Source organism: Hemiscyllium ocellatum, chromosome 34 (assembly GCF_020745735.1).
Source record: "Hemiscyllium ocellatum isolate sHemOce1 chromosome 34, sHemOce1.pat.X.cur, whole genome shotgun sequence".
NCBI lineage: Eukaryota > Metazoa > Chordata > Chondrichthyes > Orectolobiformes > Hemiscylliidae > Hemiscyllium > Hemiscyllium ocellatum.
Window position 1 is genome coordinate 38,969,973 of NC_083434.1, and position 21,638 is coordinate 38,991,610.

At 47.3% G+C, this 21,638-nt stretch overlaps 1 protein-coding gene across 2 annotated transcripts in view; it reads right to left on the bottom strand.

The window, feature by feature from the left end:
- LOC132832244 (CUB domain-containing protein 1-like) overlaps positions 1-21,638 on the bottom strand; it is a 114,256-nt gene that overhangs the window by 25,049 nt on the left and 67,569 nt on the right. For both annotated transcript variants that reach the window (XM_060850068.1, XM_060850066.1), the window contains 2 exons: positions 15,780-16,004; positions 6,664-7,038 (listed from right to left, as the gene is read on the bottom strand). In XM_060850068.1, the coding sequence (XP_060706051.1) occupies positions 6,664-7,038; positions 15,780-16,004 (600 nt within the window). The remainder of the gene's footprint in view (positions 1-6,663; positions 7,039-15,779; positions 16,005-21,638) is intronic.

Here is a 21,638-nt window from a genome sequence, read left to right on the forward strand (position 1 = left end):
GAAGATAGAGTAAGGCAAGGATGAACAGAGAGGAAATTGCATGAGCTTGAGGCCTAGGGCTGAGACACATCCACCAAAGGTACAGCCATTAAAAATCGGAGATCACTCAAAAGACCAGAATTGCAGGAGAGCAGAGATCACGGAGGGTTGCTGGGCTGGAGGAGGTCATAGAGATAGAGAGAGGCAAGTCCACAGCGGGAAGTCAAAAAGGCGTTGCTTGACCTGGAGGATATATAGGTCAGTGGGCACAGGGGTAGCTGGATGACAGGGACTTGGTGCAAGCAAGCATACAGGCACCAGAGGCTTGGACAGCCTTTACGGAGAGTGGGGGAAGGGAGTCAGTTCAGGGGTGTGTTAAAATAGATGAGTGTCAAGGTAAAAGAGGCATGGTTGAGGGTTTCAAGAGCAAATTTGCGAACTGCATTGTGGAAAGGTTGGGGTAAACATTGGCGCATTCCTACAGGAACACAACATTGGCACATGGCTTTCACTTACCATCTTGCACCACAAACAGCCAGAAAAATTCCTAGGTAGTGCCAACATGGACATTTTCGGTGATTCCCTCAGCTATGACAATAAACTCAGTGTAAATTCTAAACATAACATTGCAATGTCCCCATGTTTCCATCGATTGACTGTCATGACTTATTGGAGCTGCATGGATCAGAAATGGGATTGAGGCACGGGACTAGATTAACTTAGGATATCTGGTCAGCATGGATGAGAAGGGTCTGTTTCCATGCTGTACATCTCTATGACTCTGTAACCTGGAGCAGAAAAGTGGTGCCTGTTTGTGGGGCAAACAACGTGGTCAGAAGAACAGGAGGGGTGGGCACCTGCAACATGGCATGCACTGTCGCTTCCTGCTTTCCTGTGTCATCAACCTGGCAAAACGTGACACTGCAGTTGCCCAAGACATGAGCAGTTGTGCCAGCATTAACCAGGGATGTCTCACTGGTTTCTCCTAAAATATATGCCAGCTGCTTGGATCAATCATTTGCTTACTTAAGTAACTGAACTAGCAGTACATTAAAAAAGGAATTTTTAAAATTAACAGAAAAGCAAAAGCAGACAAGATTTTTCATTATTTTAGCTTCTTTTGCCACCATCTCACCTCTCAAAAGTGCCCTAAAGCTAATTAAACACATTTTTGAAGTGTTGTTACTGTCATAATGTAGGAAACAATAGCTAATTTGCACACAGCAAGCTCCCACAAGCAACAATGAGGTAATGACCAGGTCAATAGTCAATAGACAATAGGCGCAGGAGTAGGCCATTCTGCCCTTCAATCCATCACCACCATTCATTATGATCATGGCTGATCATCCTTAATCAGTATCCTGTTCCTGCCTTATCTCCATAACCCTTGATTCCACTATCCTTAAGAGCTCTGTCCAACTCTTTCTTGAAAGTATCCAGAGACTTGGCCTCCACTGCCCTCTGGGGCAGAGCATTCCATATACCCATCACTCTCTGGGTGAAGATTCTCCTCAACTCTGTTCTAAGTGGCCTAACCCTTATTTTTAAGCTGTGTCCTCTGGTTTGGGACTCACCCATCAGCGGAAACATGCTTCCTGCCCCCAGAGTGTCCAATCCTTTAATAATCTTATACGTCTCAATCAGCTCCCCTCTCAGCCTTCTAAACTCAAGCGTATACAAGCCCAGTCGCTCCAATCTTTCAGCATAAGATAGTCCCGCCATTCCGGGAATTGACCTCATGAACCTACGCTGCACTCCCTCAATAGCCAGAATGTCTTTCCTCAAATTTGGAAACCAAAACTGCGCACAATATTCCAGCTGTGGTCTCACCAGTGCCCTGTACAGCTGCAGAAGGGCCTCTTTGCTTCTATACTCAATTCCTCTTGTTATGAAGGCCAGTATGCTATTAGCTTTCTTCACTGCCTGCTGTACCTGCATGCTTACCTTCATTGACTGGTGTACAAGAACACCCAGATCTCATTGTAAGAACACCTAGGTCATCTGGCTTTTTGGTGATGTTTATTCAGGAATAAATATTGGCCAGGATACTGGAGAGAATTTACCTGAATGGCACCGAAACAGAATATTTTTATGTCTCGAAGGGATAGATGATCCTCAGTTTAATGTTACATCTAAAAGGTGGCACCTTCGACAGCACCCACTCCCTCAGCACTGACCCCCCCACAGCACCCACTCCCTCAGCACTGACCCTCTGACAGCACCCACTCCCTCAGCATTGACCCTCCGACAGCACCCACTCCCTCAGCACTGACCCTCTGACAGCACCCACTCCCTCAGCATTGACCCTCCGACAGCACCCACTCCCTCAGCACTGGCCCTCCCACAGCACACACTCCCTCAGCCCTGACCCTCCGACAGCACCCACTCCCTCAGCATTGACGCTCCGACAGCACCCACTCCCTCAGCCCTGACCCTCCGACAGCACACATTCCCTCAGCACTGACCCTCTGACAGCACCCGCTCCCTCAGCCCTGACCCTCTGACAGCACCCGCACCCTCAGCGCTGACACCCCCACAGCACCCGCTCCCTCAGCACTGACCCCCCCCACAGCACACACTCCCTCAGCACTGACCCCCCCACAGCACACACTCCCTCAGCACTGACCCCCCACAGCACACACTCCCTCAGCACTGACCCTCCCACAGCACACACTCCCTCAGCACTGATCCTCTGACAGCACCCGCTCCCTCAGCGCTGACACCCCCACAGCACCCGCTCCCTCAGCACTGACCCCCCCACAGCACACACTCCCTCAGCACTGACCCCCCCACAGCACACATTCCCTCAGCACTGACTCTCTGACAGCACCCGCTCCCTCAGCATTGACCCTCCGACAGCACCCACTCCCTCAGCCCTGACCCTCCGACAGCACACATTCCCTCAGCACTGACCCTCTGACAGCACCCGCTCCCTCAGCCCTGACCCTCTGACAGCACCCGCACCCTCAGCCCTGACCCTCCCACAGCACACACTCCCTCAGCCCTGACCCTCCCACAGCACACACTCCCTCAGCCCTGACCCTCCCACAGCACACACTCCCTCAGCACGGACTCTCTGACAGCACCCGCTCCCTCAGCACTGACCCTCCCACAGCGCACACTCCCTCAGCCCTGACCCTCCCACAGCGCACACTCCCTCAGCACTGACCCTCCCACAGCACACACTCCCTCAGCACTGACCCTCTGACAGCACCCGCTCCCTTAGCACTGACCCTCTGACAGCACCCGCTCCCTCAGCGCTGACACCCCCACAGCACCCGCTCCCTCAGCACTGACCCCCCCACAGCACACACTCCCTCAGCACTGACCCCCCCACAGCACACACTCCCTCAGCACTGACCCTCCCACAGCACACACTCCCTCAGCACTGACCCTCTGACAGCACCCGCTCCCTCAGCGCTGACACCCCCACAGCACCCGCTCCCTCAGCACTGACCCCCCCACAGCACACACTCCCTCAGCACTGACCCCCCCACAGCACACACTCCCTCAGCACTGACCCTCCCACAGCACACACTCCCTCAGCACTGACCCTCTGACAGCACCCGCTCCCTTAGCACTGACCCTCTGACAGCACCCGCTCCCTCAGCACTGACCCTCTGACAGCACCCACTCCCTTCGCACCGACCATCTGACAGCACACACTCCCTTAGCACTGACCCTCTGACAGCACCCACTCCCTCAGCACTGACCCTCTGACAGCACCCACTCCCTTCGCACTGACCATCTGACAGCATCCGGTCCCTTAGCACTGACGCTCTGACAGCACCCACTCCCTTAGCACTGACCCTCCGACAGCGCCCACTCCCTTCGCACCGACCATCTGACAGCGTCCGGTCCCTTAGCACTGACCCTCCGACAGCTCCCACTCCCTCAGCACTGGCCCTCCGATAGCGCCCACTCCCTTCGCACTGACCCTCCGACAGCACCCACTCCCTCAGCACTGACCCTCCGACAGCACCCGCTCCCTCAGCACTGACCCTCCGACAGCACCCAGTCCCTCAGCACTCTTGACCATATCCCTCTAAACTCTTCCTACTCATATAGCCATCCAGATGCCTTTTGAACGTTGCATTGTACCAGCCTCCATAACTTCCTCTGGCAGCTCATTCCATACACGCACCACCCTCTGTGTGAAAAAGTTGCCCCTTAGGTTCCTTTTATATCTTTCACCTCTCACCATAAGCTTATGCTCTCTAGTTCTGGACTCTCTCATAACTTTGCAAATCGATCCTTTCAGCACGTGATGCCATGTTACTGTGGCAGGGATAAGACCCATGCGCTGGGCTTCCAATTAGATTGCTGGAGGGTTACATCAAGACCCCTTTGTAAAGCTGCCTCTCCGCCAGCAACTTTGAGCTGGTTTAGAAAGCAGCTTCCACCCTTTGCATTTCGCACACCAACGCAGGGTCACTCAAAATGCTGTTCCGCTGGGGAGGATGCCCATCACTGCATGTTTAAATGCCATCCTTGGAGAGTACAGGATGGGACCGGGGGCCATGGGATGCCAGTGTCCATCTTAATCCCAGAAAGGGAGCCAGGGAGTGTGACTCAATGCATCTCGAGATGCCCACAGCATCCTGAAAGGCGGCTCACAACCTGCCTTCATTGGCTCTGCAGGGAGACCAGCTGTGGTGAGGTTGGTGGCACTGACTCACCAAGTTCTGGGTTCAAGTGCCACACTGGCGTTTGAGTGTAACAATTCAGGCTGACGCCCCGGTGCTGTACTGAGGGAGTGCTGCACTGTCTGAGGCACAGCCTTTGGACAAGAGGCTAAACTGAGGATCTATCTGCCCCCAAAATGGATGCAAAAAATAATCCCACGGCATTATTACAAGGAAAAGCCAGGAAGGTATCCCTGGAACAAACACAGAGAACACTGGAGGAACAATAGCAGGTTCACTCGGAGAGAGAAACAATAGGGTGAAACTCAGCAGAGGTAGCAGCATCTGGGGGGGAAGGACACAACAAAGTTCATGTTTCAATTCCTGGATGACCCTTCTCTGGAATTCAGGATCTTGGGCTCTGGAGAAAAGTCATATTGGGTTCAATACTTTAACTCATTTATCTCTCCACAGATGTGCTCGATCTGCTGTGTTTCTCCAGAATTCACCGTACTTGTTTCAGATTTCCAGCCTCTGCGGTAATTGGCTTTTATTTGAGATATCCTTGAGGTCATAACCAACATCTATTTCTCAAATCACCATCATGATTATCTGGTCATTATTACATTGCTGTGTGTGGGATCTTGCTCTGCCCAGGTTGGTTACTGCATTCCCTTCACCATAAGCATGTACACTTCTCCACCACATAGACCCCAGCTGTACAGCTCTGGACACCACAATTCAGGAAGGATGTGATCCGCTGGAGACAGAGTGAGAGTGTGGGTGTGTGTAACAGGGTGAGAGAGAGAGAGAGAGAGAGAGAGAGAAAGAGAGAAAACGGGGAGGGAGAGGGGGAGGGAGAGAAAGATACAGAGAGAGACATAGAGAAAGAGAGAGAGGAGGCATGCAGACAGAGAGGGAGACGCACAGAGAGAGAGAGAGAAACATAGACAGAGTCATGCAGACAGATAGAGACAGAGAGAGAGAGATATGCAGACAGACAGAGAGAGAGAGAGACACACACACACAGAGGGGGGGGGAGAGAGAGAGTTTTGCAGACAGACAGGGAGATAGAGAGGGAGAGAGACAGAGAGAGGCATGCAAACAGACAGAGAGCGAGACACGCAGATAGGGTGGGGTGGAGAGAGGGAGAGAGAGAGAGAGAGAGAGACAGAGACAGACAGAGATACGCACAGAGAGCAGAAGAGGTTTGCAAGAAAGAACCAGAGGGGTTTATAAGTAATTCGCAAAAGAGGCAAAACTGCTGGAAAATGGAATCAAGTAGATGGATATTTGATTTGATTTTCCATTTTGATTTTATTTGATGACTGATGGAGACATGATGGGCCAAAGGGCCTCTTTCCATGCTGTAAAAATTGTGGTGCTAAGCAAATGCAATTTCAGAAAAGAACAGGACAGTGAGTAGTTAGGATTTGGAAGGTGGAAGTGGCTTTAATCAAGGCATCCTCGAGAGAGAATGGGGTGACCATTTGAAAAATAAAGCAATAGTACAAGCTTATTGGGAAATAAAGGAAGAGAACAGCAGAGTGAACTGCTCATTCGGAGAGCCGGTACAGACATCACGGAACGAAAGGCCTTGTTGGAAAAAGTATGTGTGGGGACCGGCTGGATGGCTGCAAAGTGCTTTGAGACGTCCAAGGGCTTCCTGAGCCAACTGCTTGTGAGGTGAGAAATGAAAGACAAGGGTTCCCTGAGCTGTCACAGAATCCCTACAGTGTGGCAACAGGCCCTTCGGCCCAACAAGTCCACACTCGCCCTCTGAAGAGTAACCCACCCAGACCTATTTTTCTACACCATTACTCTACGTTTACCCCTGAGTAATACCCCAACCTATACATCCCTGAACACTATGGGCAATTTAGCATGGCAAATCCACTCTAACCTGGCACATCTTTGGTTTGGGGGAGGAAACCAGAGCAAACCCACACAGACACCGGGAGACATGCAAGCTCCACACAGACAGTTGCCCAAGGCTGGGATCGAACCTAGGTCCCTGGTGCTCTGAGGCAGCAGTGTTAACCACTGAGCCACCAATTACCTGTGAGGCGGGGAATGAAAGACAGTTTGACATCCTGGTCTTTGGAGTCCCAGCCATGTGATGTCCTCAGCTCCACTAACACGTGGTCAGCTGTCTGGATCCTCTCCAATGCTCCTTTGGGACAGAACTGGCCAACCACTGACCTAGCACCATCTCGGCTGAATGTGCTGACATTATACGTCAAGTTGCCTTCGCACTTGTCACCCTGGAGCAGCTGCTGCAGCTTCAGATGCTCAGACGCCAACTCAATGGTCAGTTCTGACGGCTGTGTGAGCACCCACTTGAAGGTCTGATGGGCCACGGGCAGTGTCGAGAGTACAGAGGGCAAGGCCAGGTCCACATTATTCACCGAGCACTCTTCTACATCTTTACAGGCTGAGAGAGGAAGCGACAAAACAAATTTTAAAAAAGTTTATTGAGATCGGAGAATGTTTACAGCACAGAAAAAGGCCGTTCAACCCATCATACATGCTAGCTCTTCAGTGGAGCGACTCGGAGTCCCACACTCCTGCCCTTTCCTTTTAGCTCCTCAAAACTCTTCTCCAGATAATCCTCTTTGGAAAGCCACAACTGTACCTGACCCTGCCTTCCCCACACCCTCTGCCAGTGCGCACCCAGCAACTCGCGATGCAAGACATTTTCCTCACGTTGTCTTTGGTCCTTTTGCCAGTCGAAAATCTGTGCCCCTCGGTCTCGACCCTCAGTCAGGAGTATCCCTCAGTTGAGGTCCCCAGTCTCCTCCCAGGGTGACCTCGCCAGCTTCCAACGAAACCTTGAGAAACTGTGCCCTGTTGTTTGTGCTGGTCTTTCATCACCTCATGAACCCATTAACCTCAGCAATTTACAATCAAAAACCACTTGGGGCGTGGTTGCATTTCCATTGCACACACTGATCTTAACGCCGCTTTCCCACGGACTCGTTTCCAGGCAGCACCTGGTTATGATGCTGCCAATCACACCTCCTCTGGACCTGGTTTTCTTTGTCTTGGTGCATTCCCATTTCCTGCTTGCTCTTCGTGTTATTTAATTAATCCTGTCTTCCACCCGCCCTCATCTTGTCTCTACTTCCAACCTCACCCCATTTTACCCACTTAAAACCCATTACATTTCTAACATTCTGCATAAGGGGAGGTGACGGCCCACTGGTATTTTTGTTGGTTTATTAATCCAGAGATGCAGGTAATGTTCTCGGGTCCCGGGTTCAAATCCTGCCACAGCAGATGGTGCAACTGAAAGCAATACCTATCTAGAATTAGGAATCTAATGATGACCATGAACCCATTTTCAGAAAACCCCATCTGGCTCACTCATGCCCTTTAGGAAAGGAAATCTGCCATCCTTACCTGGTCTGGCCTACATGTGACTCCAGACTCACAGCAATGTGGGTGACTTCTAACTGCTTTCTGGGCAATAAATACTGCTTAGCCAATGATGCTTTCATCCCATGAATAAAGAAAAAATATATATAAATGCTGTGAGGGCTTGACTGGGTGAATATGGGAGGTTTTAGAAGAAGGGGTCACCCACTTAGGACAGAATTGAGAAGAATATTTTTCCTTCACAGAGGGATATGAGATTTCTCTTCCTCAAAAGGCCATGCATACAAAGTCAATAGACAATAGACAATAGGTGCAGGAGTAGGCCATTCAGCCCTTCGAGCCAGCGCCACCATTCATTATGATCATGGCTGATCATCCTTAATCAGTATCCTGTTCCTGCCTTATCTCCATAACCCTTGATTCCACTATCCTTAAGAGCTCTGTCCAACTCTTTCTTGAAAGTATCCAGAGACTTGTCCTCCACTGCCCTCTGGGGCAGAACATTCCATATACCCACCACTCTCTGGGTGAAGAAGTTTCTCCTCAACTCTGTTCTAAGTGGCCTACCCCTTATTTTTAAACTGTGTCCTCTGGTTCGGGACTCACCCATCAGCGGAAACATGCTTCTTGCCTGCCGAGTGTCCAATCCTTTAATAATCTTATACGTCTCAATCAGATCCCCTCACAGTCTTCTAAACTCAAGGGTATACAAGCCCAGTCACTCCAATCGTTCAGCGTAAGATTGTCCCGCCATTCCGGGAATTGACCTCATGAACCTATGCTGCACTCCCTCACTCACCAGAATGTCTTTCCTCAAATTTGGAGACCAAAACTGCGCACAATATTCCAGGTGTGGTCTCACATGCCTTCCTTGAAGAAGCTCTCGTCCTCCCTCTACAAGGCCTGCTTGGCACACCCTCCTCATTCCTGAAGAAGGGCTTATGCTGCTCCCTCGATGCTGCCTGACCTGCTCGGCTTTTCTAGCAACACATTTTTCAGCTGTGGTCTCACCAGGACCGTGTACAGCTGCAGAAGGACCTCTTTGCTTCTATACTCAATTTCTCTTGTTATGAAGGCCAGTATGCTATTAGCTTTCTTCACTACCTGCTGTACCTGCATGCTTGCCTTCATTGACTGATGTACAAGAACACCTAGATCTCTTTGTACTGCCCCCTTACCTAACTTGACTCCATTTAGGTAGTAATCTGCCTTCCTGTTCTTGCCACCAAAGTGGATAACCACACATTTATCCACATTAAACTGCATCTGCCATGCATTCGTCCACCCGCCTGTCCAGGTCACCCTGCATTCTCCTAACATCCTCCTCACATTTCACCCTGCCATCCAGCTTTGTGTCATCAGCAAATTTGCTCATATTACTTTTAATACCTTCATCCATATCATTAATGTACATTGTAAAAAGCTGCGGTCCCAGCACTGATCCCTGCGGCACACCATTGTGGCCTGCCATTCCAAAAGGGAGCCGTTTATCACTACTCTTTGTTTCCTGTCAGCCAACCAATTTTCAGTCCATGTTAGTATTTTGCCCCTAATACCATGTGGGAGCAAGTGAGGACTGCAGATGTTGGAGATCAGAGCTGAAAATGTGTTGCTGGAAAAGCTCAGCAGGTCAGGCAGCACCCAAGGAGCAGGAGAATCAACGTTTTGGGCATGAGCCCTTCTTCAGGAAAATGTGTTGCTGGAAAAGCGAAGCAGGTCAGGCAGAAACGTCGACTCTCTTGCTCCTTGGATGCTGCCTGACCTAATACTATGTGCCCTAATTTTGCTCACTAACCTCCTATGTGGGACTTTATCAAAGGCTTTCTGAAAGTCCAGGTATACTACATCCACTGGATCTCTCTTGTCCATCTTCAGAGTTACATCCTCAAAAAATTTCAGACGATTAGTCAAGCATGATTTCCCCTTCATAAATCCATGCTGTCTCTGACCTATCCTGTTACTGCTATCCAGATGTGTTGCAATTTCGTCCTTTATAATTGACTCCAACATTTTTCCCACCACTGAGTTCAGACTAATTGGTCTATAATTCTTTGTTTTCTCTCTCCCTCCTTTCTTAAAAAGTGGGACAACATTAGCCACCCTCCAATCCTCCCGTCTTGGATGTTTGTTTTAAGGCAGTGGTCGGTAGATTCTCAATAAACAAGGGGTGAAGGGTTATTGGGGTGGGGTGTGTGGGTGAGAACATGGAGGAATCAGATCAGCTGTGGTACCTTCAGATAACACAGCAGGCTGAAAGTGCTGTGTGTCCCTACGTCTGCTCAGAGTTCACATATTTGTACACTAACTTTTCCAAATTCCTACGGAAGACTGTTGACTCCAATCTGCTTCTGCAGATGCTCCCAGAGCTGCCAAGTATTCCTGGCATTTTACAGGATCATAGGAACAAAGGTTGGCCATTCAGCCCTTCAAACCTGCTCCACCACTCAATAGGCTCAGGGCCGATCAGCCAACTCTGTCCCCTGTTGCGGTTTGCTCCCAAGAACCCTTGATCCCTTTAATGATTTGGAGATGCCGGTGTTGAACTGGGCTGTCGAAAGTTAAAAATCACACACACCAGGTTATAGTCCAACAGGTGTATTTGGAAGCACTAGCTTTTGAAGTGCTGTTCCTTCATCAGGAGTCATCAACCACTTGATGAAGGAGCGGCGCTCCGAAAGCTAGTGCTTCCAAATAAACCTGTTGGATTATAACCTGGTGTTGTGTGATTTTTAACTTTGATCCCTTTGGCCCTGGGTACCATATCTGACTCCTTTAATGTTTTGACCTCAAATGCTTTTTGTGGTAGAAAATTCCACTGACTCACCAGTGAACACATTCCTCCCCACCTCAGTTCTAAGTGCCCATTCCATATCCTTAGGCTTTGACCCCTGGTTCTGGACACGCCAGTCATCGGGAACATCTTTCTTGCATTTACCTAATCTCGTCCTGTTCGAATTCTATGGGATTTGCCCTCATTCTTCTAAACTCTAGTGGATACGGTCTTAAATGAAACATAACTCCTGCCATCTCAGGAATGGGTCTGCTAAACCTTTGTTGCACCCCTTCCAGAGCCGGAACATCCTTCCTCAGAGAAGGAGATGAAAGCTGCACACAATGTTCCGGTTGTGGTCTCACCAAGGCCAGCAACAAAACATTCCTGCTCCTGTACCTGAATCCTCTCGCTGTGCAAACCAACAAACCATTTACCTTTATCACCTGCACCCTGAGTGAGTGATGTATAAGGACATCCAGGTCTCAGTGCACCTCCCTCTTTCCCAATTTATCGCCATGCCTTCCTGTTCTTGCTAACATCACAGTTAATCCTGTTATAATATCCGGTTTAAAATCAGGGATAACTAGTTGCTCAGTTTCAAATCGGTTCATTTGAAAATGTGTTGCTGGTTAAAGCACAGCAGGTTAGGCAGCATCCAAGGAATATTAGGCTTATGCCCGAAACGTCGAATTTCCTATTCCTTGGATGCTGCCTGACCTGCTGTGCTTTAACCAGCAACACATTTTCAACGGAGTATAAAAATGTGGCCATTTTAAAAATTGGTCAAGAGAGAGAAACTCCTTGAGTGCTAATTGCCCATCTAACATCTTGCTCTCAAAGAAATTTAAAAACACACTCTGTCAGATGTACCTTTTCTTGTGAAACATAGCTGCAGTAAAAAGAAAGAGAATGATCCAGACAGATTAGCAGCTGGAAGACTGAAGACACAGAAGGAGATAGAGACTGTGTGGTTTAGAAATTAAATTGATGTCATTTTAATAAGTGTTTTATTGGAACAGCATATTGCTATAGCATTGGAGGCTGATAGGAAGCAGTTAAGAGAAAGAGGGGCTTAGATTTATGAATAGTTTTTGTTTAATGTTCACTTTTAGAATTAGAGAATAAATTGATATTATTTTCTTGAAATAGTGGAATTTGGGAGTCCTCTGTCACTCACATTTTAACAGACTGTGAGGCGAGGTGAGCTTTTCTGGGTGTTTGGTTTAATTAACAGAAGGGTGTGCCTCTGTGTCTGAATACTAGTCTTGATTGCTCTTCCAATATTAGGCTTATGCCTGAAATGTCGAATTTCCTATTCCTTGGATGCTGCCTAACCTGCTGTGCTTTAACCAGCAACACATTTTCAACATTCAAATCGGTTCAACCTTGTAAGAAAAAAAAGTTTTACCTTCAGGTAACAAAGATTGCTCAAGCGTGCTGTTAATCAGCTGCTTAATCTTAGTTGTATCCAGTTATTTTTAAACTTTCCTAACTTATTCAATTTTAATCTAAAAAGGCCATCCCCTGAGGCAGTCATCGTTGCTAAAAGCTCCTAATTCAATTCCCATCCTGGGTGCCTTTTATTGATTTTGTCTCAGTGAGTAGAAAATAGTGAGGCAACAAAATGATCAGGCTTCATAAAACAGATGCCGTACAAGATGTTTTGCAAATGTACAGTGTGAAAATCAGGTGCTCGCACAATACGAACGGGGGGGGGGGGGGGGGGGGGGGGGGGGCGGGGGTTGCGTCTTTGAGATCCGAGAGGGAACGTTGAGAAACAGTGGGATGAAACTTGAAATGAAACCCAGACCGATTAAACCGGGGATGAGGCAAGGAGAAAGGCAAGTGTGGTCAGTGAGGCTTGGCTTGTGACAGGACAGCAACACGATTGTAAACAGAAATAAGACATTATCAAACATGGCCAGAGGCACCAGACAGGTTGTTAGCAGAGTGTGGCCTGGAATTTAAAAGGCCTTACGAAATAGGAGGAATAGGCCATTTGGCTCCTCAAGCCTGCTCTGTCATTCAATAGGATCGTGACTGATCGGACATTCCTCACATTTCTGCCCTTTCCCTGTAACCCTTGGTGCCCTGACTGATCAAGAATCTAGCTCAGCCTTAGATAGACACAAGGAGCTCACAGCTCCCTCTGTGGCAAGGAGCTCCAAAGTCTCCCAACCCTCAGAGGAAGAGATTGCCCCTCACCTCAGTCTTAAATTGGTGCCCCTTTAATCTGAGGCGATGCCCTCTGGTTCTAGACTCTCCCCTGAAGGGAAACTTCCTCCCAGCTGTGTCCCTGTCAAGCCCCAGACTGGGTGGGAAGGGACCGGTGGTTGCAGGCGGGATTGAGAGACCTGGTCAGTTGCTGGAATACGAGAAGGGAAAGGTGGCTGACCACCTGAGGCAAGGCTCAACACGCAGGGTTATCAAGTAGCTAAACTTGTTGGGCTGAATGGCCTGTTTCTGCATGATAGGGATTCTATTCTAATATCATGGAAAGGGCTTTGGTACATTTGGAAACAACACTTTGTATCTGAAATTAATCACAGGGTAAGGGTCCAATTGCTTGGGACAAAAGCAGAGGATAAATGTCGATAAAGCATCGGTTAGGCCAGACATGTAATGCTGTAGTTGCAGCACTGAGCCGCCTCATTCTAGACAGTATACACATAGCCACAGGGGGACAAGAGCATTAGGGACAAACACAGTCTGCATGCTCCCCTCTGAATCTGACACCATCCTGATTTGGAAACATATCGCCAGGGGACTGGGTCCTGGAATTCCCTCCTTAACGCAGAGTGGGTCTACCTACACCCCTTAGACTGTTCAAGAAGGCAGCTCACCACCACCTTCCCACGGGCAGTCTCGGGACAGGCAATAAAGGCTGGTCCAACCACACGCCATGAACAAATTACAGAAATACCTGTCAGCGTGAATCACTGGGTTGCAGCTGCTTCTCCAAACACACAGATCACTTCAAAGCTGTGTTTGCTCTTCAATAGTTCTCTTGGACCTCACCTCCTCAACCATCATGCTCCTGCTAGATGTGGACCAGTATGAATCTTTAAACCACTACCCCATCTCATTCAAGAATTTCTGCTGTGCTGTAGCTGCAGATGGTTTCCAAAACTGACACAACGGGAGCTCTGTCCACAATTCCTGTTTAATTCATTCATGGGATATAGGCATCACTACCTGAGACAATATTTACTGTTGCCCCCAGTTGCCCAGAGAACATTTCAGAGTCGACCACATTGTAATGGTCACATGCAGACCAGGCCAGGTAAGGACAGGAGATTCCTTTCCACAGAATATTAGTGAACGAGATGCATTTTCACTGATAATCGGCAGTGGTTTCACATTCATAATCAGGCTTGCTTTTTTGTGATATTCCAGACTTTTACTGAATTCAAATTTTATCCAAGTGCTGTGGTGGGATTTGATCTAATGACTCCATTAGCCTGGCGTTCTGGATTATTATCGAATCAAAAGCTGGAAAGCACAGCAGGTCAGGCAGATCTGAGGAGCAGGAGAGTCGACGTTTCGGCCATAAGCCCTTAATCTGAATTATTAATCTAGTGGCATTATCACAATGCTGCCTCCTCCCCTATCTCCCCCTGCCCCCCCAGTGTTGGTGAGTCTACAAAGTGAGAGGTGGTAACTATTGGAGTTTCATTATTTGTTGGCAATCTTGGGGCAGTCAGTTATTGCTGAGGATAGAGAGAGATCCATATTCCACTCCGGCATCGATGCCAGCTGTGACTTATTCCGATCTCACCAGGAAAGTGGATTCAAAACATACAAGAAAGGCACCTTTTGGGGAGGCAGGGTGTATAGACACAAGCTGCTTTCGTCAACCACCTCCTCCCTTTACAGAAACATACTGCCAGCCGGAGTGTTTGAATTACTCGGGCAAATTCGCAGGAATCTTTTAACAAGGGGTGGGAGTGACAGATGGTGAAAAGTAAACGTCAAGTCAAAAAGGGAGAGCTGGCAATATTCACACACAATGGGTTGTTATAATCATGAATCCAGCATCTGGCAATAGCAGAAGGAATTGGATACATAACTGAAAAGGAAAAATAAGCTGCAGGGCAATGGGAGACAGAGCAGAGAATTTTGTTTCAATTCAATGCATTTTTCGAAGAATTTGTACTGGCACAATGGGCTAACCTGGGCTCTGCTGCCCTGTGTAAGAGGTTGGGAATGGTCCTAATTACTCTCGAACGGGAAGGTGGGTCAGAAGTCACTCATTGGGAATTTGTGTAGCCGTTCCTTCAATTGATTTGGAGATGGACTCACTGTCCAATGAAGGAGAGCGGGCTGGCACTTGGAGGGAGAGAGCCACCTAGAATCCATCCAGCTTCAGGATGTACTGGACTTGCCACATAAAACACAACGGACCTACAGGAGCAGGTCAAAGGCTATGAATCCTGCAGCTAGTAACTCACCTCCTGCCTCCCCAAGCCTGTCTACTGTCTACACAGCACAAGTCAGGAGTGTGATGGAATACTTCCCATTTGCCCTGGATGGGTTGCAGCTCCAACAACACTCAGGTAGCTTGATGCCAAGCAGAATAAAGCAGCCCACTTGATTGGCACCACATCCACAAACAACCACTCCCTCTAATACTGAGTAGCAGCAGTTTGTACCAATCACTGCGGAAATTCACCAAGCCTCCTTCCAAACACATGACCACTTCCACTGTATTTCTCATTGCAATTTACTATCCGGTCTATTTTTGTGGGGGCTGTAAATTCAGCTGCAGAACCTTCTATCTCTACACCCAAGTCATTCATGTAGACTCTAAATAGCTAAAGGACCGAACGGCATCTTCAGGAGGTACTCCAGTCAGTGCTGGTAAATGAGGCCCCATCCACCTCCGTTCATAACTCCAGTGGGGCCTTACAATCCTGCCCCTAGCTCTATTCCAGCCACTTGTGTATCTCTGAGTAAGCTCCAAAAGTGGGGAGCGGGGGGGGGCGGGGTTTCCAACAAATCCCACAAAGATAAGAAACACTTACAGATATTCCTGGTGGCTTCCACAATGACATCCCGTGTCGGGTCGCATTTGGAGTTGAAAGAGACGTTCGTGTGATCTCCACCTTCCAATCGCAACTTGGTGTCACAGTTGGATGTCAGCTCGGGAGAGGTGCAGATACAAAGCAGGGGAAAGGCAACTCCAGATGTCTCCGAGATCTGCTTAAATACCATCGAATCGCCCTCGCTCACTTTGATTTCATAACTCTCTGCAAGACGGCAAACAAGAAGTTTCAGGAGATTTGCCGGATTATATTTGCTTCTTTCTTTGAACAGAAAATCAATTAGATCAATGTCAGCCCTCCCCGACTAACTTACTGTTGCTAGGTGTAACCAAACAGCTCATTTTTGGGTGATTTACAATTGAAGGTATGATGTATAAAATTATCAGGAACACAGGTAAGGCAGACAGAAAGAAATCTTGGCCCTTGATGGAGGGATCAATGACAGAGGCACAGGTTTAAGGGAAAGGGTAGGAAGATTACAGAAAATGTGGGGAAAATCTTTTCTCCCCCCACCCAGAAGGTGGTAGGAATCTGAAACTCACTGTCTATGAGGGTGGGAATGGCAGAAACCCTCATCACACTGAGAAAGTAGTTAATGTGCATGCCAAGGCTATGAACCAAGTACTGGAACATGGGATTACAATAGTTAGGTGGTTGTTTTTGAACAGCGCAGACTCAATAGGCTGGATCATAGAATCCCTACAGTGTGGAAACATTCAGCCCAACAAGTCAACACCAACCCTCTGAAGAGTATCCCACCCAGACCCATTCCCCTACCCTATTACTCTACATTCCCCATGACTACCGCACCTAACCTACACATCCCTGAACACTACGGGCAATTCACATTGCCAATTCACCTTACCTGCACATCTTTGGACTGAGAGGGGAAACCGGAGCACCCAGAGGAAACCCACACAGACACAGGGAGAAATGTGCAAACTCCACACAGACAGTTGCCTGAGGCGGGAATTGAACCCAGGTCTCTGGTGCTGTGAGGTAGCAGTGCTAACCACTGAGCCACCATGCCACACAGGGCCTTCTTGAGTGCTGGTGGTCTCTATGACTATCAAGCAAAATATCCATTGGACTTGTAACATAATTACAAGCTATTGTTATTACATAAGAAAGAACAGCAGAGGTAGGCCATTCAGCCCTCCTTGCCATTCAGTGAATCACTGTTGATCTTCTACTTCAATACTATTTTTCTCCGGTATCCGCACATCCCTTCATTTTCTTTTTCAATTCATCCAGGGGTTGTGGGTTTTTCTGGATCAGCAAATCTTTGCTGTCCTTGAGAAGGTGGTGAGCCACCAGTTTGATACAACTGAGCGGCTTGCTGGACCATTTCCGAGGACCATTAAGAGTCATCCAAATTACTGCCAGCCTGGAGTCACATGTAGGCCAGACCAGGTAAGGACAGGAGATTTCCTTCCCATTTTAATGAACCAGATGGGTTTCTCTGATAATCAACAATGGTTTTGTGGTCATCGCTAGACTGTCAATTCTATTTTTTTCAAACTCATTCCACAAATAGGATATATCTCGGGTTCCCAGAGCATTCCACGGGCCACTGAAATTGTGGCCCCGAGCCAATAGCACTACACCATCCCCTCACCCTCTCTGTGGGTTTCTGTCTTGAACTTGCTCAATGAATAAGTCTTCACAGTCCTCTGGGGTAGAGAATTTTAAATATCCACTACATTCTGAATGAAGGTTCCTTGTCTTCTCAACCCAAAATATCCCAGCATTGGAGTCAGTCCAGACAAGGTTCACTCGGCTGATCCTGGGTACAGAGGAGAGGTTGAGTGGGGTGGACCTATACTCACTGGAATTTTCAAGTGAGGGAGGGAATCTTATTGAAACATAAGAGATTCTTAGGGGACTTGAATGGGTAAATGGGGGAGTTTCCCCTTGTGGTATAATAATTAGGGATGAGATGAGGAGGAATTTCTTCTCTCAGAGAGTTGTGAATCTGAGGAAGTCTTTACCACAGAGGGCTGTCGAGGCTCATGAGTATTACAATACTCAAGGCTGAGATGGATAGATTTTTCATTAATAAGTGAATGAAGGATTATGTGGAAATAGCAGGAAAGTGGAGTTGAGGATAATCAGATCTGCCACAATCTCATTGAATGGCAGAGCAGACCCAATGGGCTACTTCTGCTCCGACATCTTCTGGTCTGAAATGGCATTTGGCACAAAATTTGGTGACCTCATGTTTGCAAATGGTAGAACACAGGATGACAGTCAGGAGAATAGTTGCATAGTCAAGTCTAGAGGTAACAAAGGCAAGGCTAAAAGCACATAATTCCAAGTTGAACTGTAAAGGCAGAGCCTTTTCATTTTAATACTTTTGAAAACTGTGGACTGAAATGTGAAGGAATGATTTTAAAACTTAGGGATTTGCAAGAAAGACAGATGTTTATTGTAAACTCTTTGTGCAACTTTGGTTTCCAGCAATGTGCAGACGAACTGGACTCACGGGATTGTTTGTAAGTAAAGCTGACTGGCTTGTGGGCTAGGGACAAGTTATCATTGACCATGTTCCTTTGCCCATCAACTATAGTGTGCTTGGGTGTCAGGCAGCTGAACAGCTGTGAACAAGACAGAGAAGCTAAAAGCTAAACACTATGGGTGCTGCAAATCTGAAATAAAAGCAGAGAATGATGGAGAAACTCAGCAGGTCTGGCAGTATTTATGGAGAGACAGAAACAGAGTTAACATTTCGAGTCCAATGTGACTCTTCACCAGAACGAGGTTTCTATTTTGAGTACAGAAGTATGATAGATCAGAACAGAAACCAGCGGGCCCCTCTCTTGGTTTTCTGCTTTGACCCACTTTGAGTGTGAAGAAAAATTCAGCAGATGCTGTGACTGTGAATTGGAGAAATCAGAGACCTTTCAGAAATGATCCAGCCACCCTGTACCCCTGCAAATCCACGGGAAATATTTGGAGAAAGAAATGTCGAGAAGAACCCTTTCAGTCAACAAGAAGCAAACCATCAGAACTTGTGAAAATATGCAGGACTATTTACCCAACGTTCACTCTGCCCTTTTTCCTCATCAGGTCATGGAGGGAGCAATGGCTGTGTGGTATTATCGCTGGACTATTAAACCAGAAACTCAACTAATGCCCTGGAGATCTGAGATCAAATCCCACTATGGTAGAGGTGGAATTTCAATTTGATAAATATCTGGAATTAGGAATCTAATGATGATCATGAATCCATTGTTGATTGTCAGGAAAAACCCATCTGTTCACTAATGCCCTTTAGGGAAGGAAATCTGTTGGTCTGGCCTACATGTGACTTCAGACCCACAGCAATGTGGTTGACTCTTAACTGCTCCCTGGGTAATTAGGGATGGGCAATTAATGCTGACCTAGCCAGAGACACCCTCATTCCATGAGTGAATAAACTTTCCTGTCTGTGTGTAAGGGGACATTTGTAAGGCACTGAATTTGTATAATTGATATAGTTCAATGTCATGTTTTACCTGTAGCTTTATTTTTAATAAACAGTGATTCTTGTTAAGTACAGAAATCAGGTAAATTGGGGGATTTTGACTATTACTTTTAAAAATCTTTAACTTTTGCATTGACTTTGGAAATAGTCTTGTCTGATTTCCAACACAGTTCCCAGAGAAGCTAAGACAAATGCCGAGACTAATTTTTTTTTACTATTTTAATTGCTTAAAGTAGTGCGTACTGAGGATGTGCAAGATTCAATCCATGTAAATGTTATTGAAACATCGAGATTTTGAGGAGACTGGATACAATGGATAGTGGGAAGATGTTTCATCCTGAAAGGGAGACTAAAACGAGAGGACACAGTTTAAGAATAAGGGATCCTCCTTTTAAGAAGATGTTGAAGGGAAGTATTTTCTCTTAGAGGGTTATGACAGTGTGGATGGACGGCTGGTTTATGATGCAGACGAACACCAACAATGTTGGTTCAATACCCACACCATCTGAGGTTAATGTTAAAGGACTCTCCTTCACAATCTATCCCCTCAGGTTAAACCATCACCAATCGTCTCTCTCCAATCGTCAGTGCCTAAATCTTTTAAAGTATGGAATTCTCTGTAGTGGAGGCTGGGTTTTTAAAATTGTTTTGAGGATGAGTCAGATTGTCGACAGACAAGAGAGTTATGGCAGAGTGGGGGAGGGGGCAGACAGGAAAATGAGGTTGACACCACAACTAGAACAGCCAGGAGTCTATTGAATGGTGGAGTAGGCTAAAAAAGCCGAATGGCCTTTCCCTGTTCCAACTCTGACACTGCTAAAGCAGTAGGGTTAATTTGAAAGAAAAAAAGTCGTTGGATACAGTCAGTTGGCTTGATGATTGTATTGTGAAGTCTGAATTGCTGGTTTACTTGGAATAGGAGATGCCCTTAAATGTCAATGTAGTTTTAGTCAGAATGATTCAGAGTCTTTCCAGACAGTGTGAGTCCTTCAAAAGACTGGAACAGTCCAGACGTGCATCATTTATTCCTAAACTAAAGGCATTGAAAGCACTCAATTTGGCAACAAAGTGTTAAAGGTTTGGCTCAAAGTGGGTCTCGGTCGGTAGCCCCCAAGTTGAAAGGCTTTGGAGTCAAATCCCACTCCAGGACCCAAATGTTAAAAAAAAAATCCAGGCTGACCCCACGGTGCTGTACTAAGGGAGTGTCAGAAGTTCTGTCTCTGTGGTGTGGTGTGAAAGCAAGATCCTGCCTGCCCTTGCGATGAATCTGAAAGATCCTAGTGGCACTAATGGGGCAATGTCCTGCTCAATACTGAACTCCAAAACAACTTCACAAAAACACATTGTGGGGTCATCGTCACATTCCTGTCAGACTTGCTGTGAGCAATTCGGTTGCTGGGGTTACATAAACTATTACAGACGATACACTTCAAATGGATTTGATTGGCTATTCAATTACTTGGGGCCCTTTTCTTGCTTTAAAGAACTATTCACTGCCCATCCCTAGTTGCCCTGGAGAAGGTGGTAGAGAGCTGCTTTCTTGGATCTCTGGAGTCCATGGGGTTCAGGTACACCTAGCGTCAGGAGTTGGAATGCCCATAGACCACTCTTCCTCAGTGAGGGGGGTTGGGGGGGGAATTGGGGGAAGAGCCGGGTGCCAGGCTGGGCGCCCAGACCAGGGATTTCTGTTCCCGCCTTCAGTTTGTACTTTTGTAGGTTAGGAGGAGCAGGTACCAGCCCAGTGATTTAGTGACGGGTTATTTCGTAATTTGTTTACAAGATGATGGGCGCACCACAGGCTAAACCAGCATTTATTGCCCATCCCTAACTGCTCGAGGGAAGGTGGTGAGCTGTCTTCTTGACTAGCTGCAGTCCCATTGGTGCAGTGAGACTTACAACGCTTCAGGGTGGGACTTCCAGGATTTTGGCCCAGCAACACTGAACGAACGTCAACATATTTCCAAGGCAGGATGGCGACTGACTCAGAGGGGAACTGGCAGCTGGTAATTCTGCCCCATGATATATAAAACCCATAGTCTTCCTTTCTTTCCTTTTAGAAAGTTATCGAAGAATCAGCTGCCTGATCAGAATGACCAGGAATTGTTTATGATACTATAGATTGGGATTGAAGACTTGTTCAAGGAAAAAAAAAGAACTTTGTTTTTTGAATTTTTTGTTGTCAATCTTAAATATTCTTCACGAAGGGCAATTAATGACATGAGAAGTAACAAGTTTTTTCAACACTCACCACATGAGCTGCAGTGGATCAAAAATGGTAGCTCACTACTGCCCTCTCAAGGTCAATGAGGAATGGGTATTTCATTGAATCCCTATAGTGTGGAAACAGGCCCTTCAGCCCAACAAGTCCACAC